Source organism: Spea bombifrons, chromosome 10, assembly GCF_027358695.1.
Source record: "Spea bombifrons isolate aSpeBom1 chromosome 10, aSpeBom1.2.pri, whole genome shotgun sequence".
Taxonomy (NCBI): domain Eukaryota; kingdom Metazoa; phylum Chordata; class Amphibia; order Anura; family Pelobatidae; genus Spea; species Spea bombifrons.
In genome coordinates, this window is record NC_071096.1 from 33,359,518 (window position 1) to 33,365,972 (window position 6,455).

The 6,455-nt window shown below is 45.7% G+C and overlaps 1 protein-coding gene across 1 annotated transcript; it reads left to right on the plus strand.

The window, feature by feature from the left end:
* Window positions 1–97: 97 nt before the first annotated feature.
* On the plus strand, window positions 98–2,620 carry LOC128467639 (metallothionein-like). Its single transcript, XM_053449317.1, has 3 exons — window positions 98–232; window positions 702–767; window positions 2,385–2,620. Exons 1-3 carry the CDS (start codon window positions 202–204, stop codon window positions 2,474–2,476), a joined length of 189 nt encoding a protein of 62 aa, XP_053305292.1. The 5' UTR covers window positions 98–201; the 3' UTR covers window positions 2,477–2,620.
* The last annotated feature ends 3,835 nt before the right edge of the window (window positions 2,621–6,455 follow it).

The following is a 6,455-nucleotide window of genomic DNA, read 5'->3' on the forward strand; positions in this document are numbered from 1 at the left end:
GCGCAGTGTTTGGAACAGGGCTTTACACACGTGGTGTGGGGTGTCGCGCGGAGAGTGAGTGCGTTTGTGGGCGTGTCTGGGTTTTGCACTCAGTCCCGGTCTGGTGTATATAAAGGTGCTGCAGAGGCAGTCGCTTCATAGCACTACTCACAGAGCATCAACAGAAACGCACGCTGAGCACCAGTGATCACAACAACAAGGATGGACCCACAAGACTGCAAGTGTGCCACAGGTATGGGGGTCTCTCACTCACCGCTGTGTGGAATAGGTTAGCTAAAATAATGCGTTAGTACTATACAGCAGGGGTCTATGTGAAACCAAGATTAACTATATCTAGAGATCTAAACCAGGGCTATGGGTTTATAGCTATTGCTTATCCTATTTCTAGAGCCGTTTTATTTATTATGCACCGGATGCTCTTATAACTGCATTCCCTGCTCATGTATCGGGGCGAATAATAAACTTTATTGTATGTTCACATATGGGATATCGATCTATAGGAATATTTTCAGGCAGACTTGATAGAGCCATTCCTGGCACTGATTCTGTGTCTAGGCTTAGGACCTTTGCTTACGGTTTTGAGTCTTTTATAGAAGAGTCTGCTGGATCAAATAGTGTTATGTCATGTGCTGGATGTCTGTATCTACTGTATGAAACCAGATCTCTGATCCATCAAAGTTTTATCTCTTTATTTTCTATAGGTGCTTCCTGCTCCTGTGGAGATTCCTGCAAATGCAAAGACTGCAAGTGCACATCATGCAAGAAAAGTAAGTAGATCTTGGAGATCAATGAAACTCTCTGTATATCTTCTAGTGCTCACATATACTGCAATGAAGCACAAATGATAGCCCTCATGGAAATGACTATAGTGAAAAATCTGGCTGATAGCATTTTTATGTATCAGACGCAATTTTTTTCTCACTATCCACTACGCCACTTTCTCCCCATCCCTTTTTTTGTTGTTGTTGTTGCAAACATGTACAATAATACATAATTTGAAAGACTGTTAAGAATAGTGTACCTATAATACATTAAATATAGGAAGAAACAGCCTATGCCTATATAGCATGCAATCACTCCTTCCACTCCCACACCAAAAAAATATATTTGCCGCTCTGACTGCAGATCAGGGGAAGACCGGTGGTCTTCTATCTGCACTGTGACATTGAGAGGTCCTCTCCCCTGTAATCATCCCCGGAGTCCCTTTGTCCCCTCATTCACTAAACCACACCTTTCTTACTCCCTGTAGTTCAGGTATAGATCAAATACACATTTAAACAGCACTGCAGGTATAGATCAACTGAATAAGAAATAAAAACCCTGTATTTGCATGTATACAATAATATGTATGGAAGCATAGCAGCTATAGATCAACTGGAAATCGCATATAAACTCAGCACTGAGGGTATAGCTAAAATGAACACATGAAACGCATGCATGTATAGATAAACTGAATTAGATATACAAACCCTATACTTGCAGGTATATATAAATATATGGAAGCATAGCAGATACAGATCAACAGAATAACACAGAGACCAACTGAAATTCACATAAAAAAAATTGTTAAAGGTATAGATAAAACCCCCTAAATTACAAGCATAGATCACAGGTCGCACATGCCATAGGCCAGCCCTGGCATCCACACTGCCCACATAGAACCTGACCAGCACCCAAATTACAGATTACAGCACTGTGTGAGGTAACTTTGTCCCTAAACAGCCCTGTGTCATCTTGGTCCCCAAGCCTCAAACACCCTGCTTGTGCTATCTTTGCCTTTCCCTAAATCACATCTGTGATGCACATCCATTAATGCATTCCTACAAATCATTCAAGCAATTGTTGTTCATCCACACATTCATTCTTACTTGTTCACGCAATTCATCCACATTAATTAATCTACCACCCCATCTTTGTAGCTCACGTACCGTGCTGAAGTCCTGCAGTGGCAGCACAACCTCTTTGTCTCGCTGCGTTGCACGCAGCTTCACTGCTGCGTGCCGACATATGATGTCATAGTCCGGCGCTCGGCGTATAGTGCCAGCACTATGACAGAGGCTTCGCGCTCCCATCCATGCCGTCAGGGCAGCGTTGAGGCGGGGAGCGGTGGAGACGGAGGGCCACTGGGTGGTTAAACTTTCATGAACAGCCGTTCGGCTACCCCCCCCCCTCTGCCTGGGTGCCATACGGCGTTTCCACTGGGGGGTTGCCTAGGGGTGGGGGGGGGGTCTTCATTATCGGTCCCCCATGCATGATTTACATTATCCCTGGTCCCACTGGTTCCTATGCCCACGAATGTTAGGGTAGTATGTGGTGCAGATTTTGAATGGAGCTATGGTGGTCTGGAGGGTCTCTAACCTAATACCCTTTCTCCTCTCTCGTAGGCTGCTGCTCTTGCTGTCCTGCCGGATGCAGTAAATGCAGCCAGGGCTGCCAGTGCACAAAAGGATGCGACACCTGCAGCTGCTGCAACTGACCTGCTGCAAGCCTGACAGCACATGTGAAATAGATGCTAGTGTTTGTCTTCTGATCTGTCTCTGTTGCAGTATTTGTCTGTTTAATATTGTAAATGAGTGTCCTTGTTAGTTTTTTTTCATAATAAAGAAACGCATTAAAAACCCTTTTGGAAACAAGTTTCTGTCTGAATATTAGCGGGACCATTTGGGTGCTTTTTATCCTTTCCTCTGGTTCGATGGTATAAAAAAGACAAACCTTTCAAGAAGCATCTGTAGCATGCAAAGCCATTTAAATAGATGAGTGAGGAAAGGTTTTCCATATTCTAGATACCTTTATAACAGTAACTTAACCAGCGCCAAGAACTGCTTCCAATGCAGCCTTTACTTATATACGTAAACTGGCCTCCAATGCTGGGAATGTAGGTACATGGGGAAGCCCACATTAGGTAAGATTTCTTGGCAAATAGAACTGAAATTCAATTCCCTCATTGTGTTAACCTTTACCACTTCGGCTGGGAGGCTGTTCCACTTGTCTACCAGACTCTCAATAAAGTAGTAATTTCAAATGACGTCTACACCTCCTGACTAGTTTTAGGGCTCATAATATTCAGTATTAGTGTGTTGTAGGATGAGTGCAGTGAGCTGTGTGTGTATTACTGTGTTGCCGGATGAGTGCAGTGAGCTGTGTATTGTTACGGGATGAGCGCAGTGAGCATTGATGTGTTGCGGGATGAGTGCAGTGTGTTGTAGGATAGATGCAGTGAACTGTGTGTAATGTGTTGCGGGATGAGCGCTGTGTGTTGTGTGATGAGCGCAGTGAGCCGTGTATTAGTGTGTTGCGGGATGAGCGCAGTGAGCTGTGTATTGTGTTGCGGGATGAGAGCAGTAAGCCGTGTTTATTGTGTTGCGGGATGAGCGCAGTAAGCCGTGTTTATTGTGTTGCGGGATGAGTGCAGTGAGCCGTGTGTATTGTGTTGCGGGATGAGCGCAGTGAGCTGTGTATTGTGTTGCTGGATGAGTGCAGTGAGCTGTGTGTATTAGTGTGTTGCAGGATGAGCGCAGTGAGCTGTGTGTATTAGTGTGTTAGGATGAGTGCAGTGAGCTGTGTGTATAAGCGTGTTGTAGGATGAGTTCAGTGCGTGGTGAAGCGCGTTGCAGGATGAGCGCAGTGAGCTGTGTGTATTAGTGTGTTGCGGGATGAGCGCAGTGAGCTGTGTATTAGTGTGTTGCGGGATGAGCGCAGTGAGCTGTGTATTGTGTTGCGGGATGAGCGCAGTGAGCTGTGTATTGTGTTGCGGGATGAGCGCAGTGAGCTGTGTATTGTGTTGCGGGATGAGCGCAGTGAGCTGTGTATTGTGTTGCGGGATGAGCGCAGTGAGCTGTGTGTGTGGCGGGATGAGCGCTGTGAGCTTTGAAGTGTGTTGTAGGATGAGCGCAGCTGTGTGTATTAGCGTGTTGTAGGATGAGTTCAGTGCGTGGTGAAGCGCGTTGCAGGATGAGCGCAGTGAGCTGTGTATTAGTGTGTTGCCGGATGAGCGCAGTGAGCTGTGAAGTGTGTTGTAGGATGAGCGCAGTGAGCTGTGTGTATTAGTGTGTTGCGGGATGAGTGCAGTGATGTGTGTGTGTATTAGTGTGTTAGGATGAGTGCAGTGAGCTGTGTGTATTAGCGTGTTGTAGGATGAGTTCAGTGCGTGGTGAAGCGCGTTGGAGGATGAGCGCAGTGAGCTGTGTGTATTAGTGTGTTGCGGGATGAGCGCAGTGAGCTGTGTATTAGTGTGTTGCGGGATGAGCGCAGTGAGCTGTGTATTAGTGTGTTGCGGGATGAGCGCAGTGAGCTGTGTATTGTGTTGCGGGATGAGCGCAGTGAGCTGTGTATTGTGTTGCGGGATGAGCGCAGTGAGCTGTGTGTGTGGCGGGATGAGTGCAGTGAGCTGTGAAGTGTGTTGTAGGATGAGCGCAGTTGATGAGCTGTGTGTATTAGTGTGTTGTGACATGTGTGTGTATTAGTGTGTTAGGATGAGTGCAGTGAGCTGTTTGTATTAGCGTGTTGTAGGATGAGTTCAGTGCGTGGTGAAGCGCGTTGCAGGATGAGCGCAATGAGCTGTGTGTTTTGTGTTGCGGGATGAGCACAGTGAGCTGTGTGTATTAGTGTGTTGCGGGATGAGTGCAGTGAGCTGTGTGTATTAGTGTGTTGTGGGATGAGTGCCGTGAGCTGTGAAGTGTGTTGTAGGATGAGCAAAGTGAGTTGTGTCTATTAGTGTGTTGTGGGATGAGTGGAGTGAGCTGTGTGTATTAGTGTGCTGCGGGATGAGCGCTGTGAGCTGTGAAGTGTGTTGCGGGATGAGCGCAGTGAGCTGTGTGTATTGTGTTGCGGGATGAGCGCAGTGAGCTGTGTGTATTAGTGTGTTGCGGGATGAGTGCAGTGAGCTGTGTGTATTAGTGTGTTGTGGGATGAGCGCAGTGAGCTGTGATGTGTGTTGCGGAATGAGTGCAGTGAGCTGTGTGTGTATTAGTGTGTTGTGGGATGAGTGCAGTGAGCTGTGAAGTGTGTTGTAGGATGAGTGCAGTGAGCTGTGTGTATTAGTGTGCTGCGGGATGAGTGCAGTGAGCTGTGTATTGTGTTGTGTGATGAGTGCAGTGAGATGTGTGTATTAGTGTGTTGTGGGATGAGTGCAGTGAGCTGGGGATCGTGTTGTGGGATGAATGCAGTAACAAATCATGCTGCACACGTCTCTTTCACATGTCACTGCGCTCCCAGCCCGTTATGACTCAGATCCCTGAATCCAGACTCTGCACGCAGAGACACCACATTTCCAAAACACTACAATCATAACTCGGTGAAAGAAACCGCTGCATATTTATCTCAGAAAAGTATCGTCCCACAATTGCCATTTCTCCTTTCAACCTCGTTTTTTTCTACTGTATTTTATATTTTGACATTTTTTTTTAATATTCTTCTCTAATATAACTGTATTCCCTTCTAGTTAATGAAAATAGAATCGGTGGATCTCCGGTTAATTTAGCATGTTCTTCAACGACATGCTAGTAGCGTGCTAATGCTTGTATCACTGGGGAGTCCGGCGCAATATGTTCGATGTAATAGTTTTATTCTGTCTGTATGTGATCTAGAAGGGGAGCAGATGAGATCCTCGTTCCAAACATCTGACTAGAAAGGGGAGGAATCTCCCCAAACATTTCACTTTCTGCTTGCTCATGACTATGACTCTGCTAGTTCTGTGTGCCGTGACACAATACAATGTTTGTCAATGAGTTTTCCACACGTGGTGTGGGGTGTCGCGCGGAGAGTGAGTGTGTTTGTGGGCGTGTCTGGGTTTTGCACTCAGTCCCGGTCTGGTGTATATAAAGGTGCTGCAGAGACAGTAGCTTCATAGCACTACTCACAGAGCATAAACAGAGACGCACGCTGAGAACCAGTGATCACAACAACAAGGATGGACCCGCAAGACTGCAAGTGTGCCGCAGGTATGGAGGGTTTACCAAATACCAAGCCATAGCCTAATCTCTGTATGGGGGGGTCTGGATAGCGGGGTACCCCCCTAATGATTAGCTGTATATGAGGTTACTAAAATCTTATTGCATTGGAGTTATTCAGATCCTTAAGTCCAGAAAGTACTTATAAAAAAGGATGCTCTAGATCGTCATAAGAGTACATACCCTGTTATCTGTATACAGGGAGTACTGCTTATATCTATAACATACTGTTAGATATTGTGATTGGGTAACATGTTATCTATTGACAAGAATGATGTCTGGGGCAGCTTTTTGGTTTGTAGGGGCCCTGATAATTGATATAATGGTGTGACATACTAAATGTATAGGGAACATTCTCCCTTCGCTATAGGAAGCATTTAAACCCCTATCTATAAATTGCTATATTCTTTCATAGGAGGCTCTTGTTCCTGCGGAGGAAGCTGCACTTGTAAAAACTGCAAATGCAAATCGTGCCAAAAAAGTAAGTTTTGGTGTTCATGGAAAAAT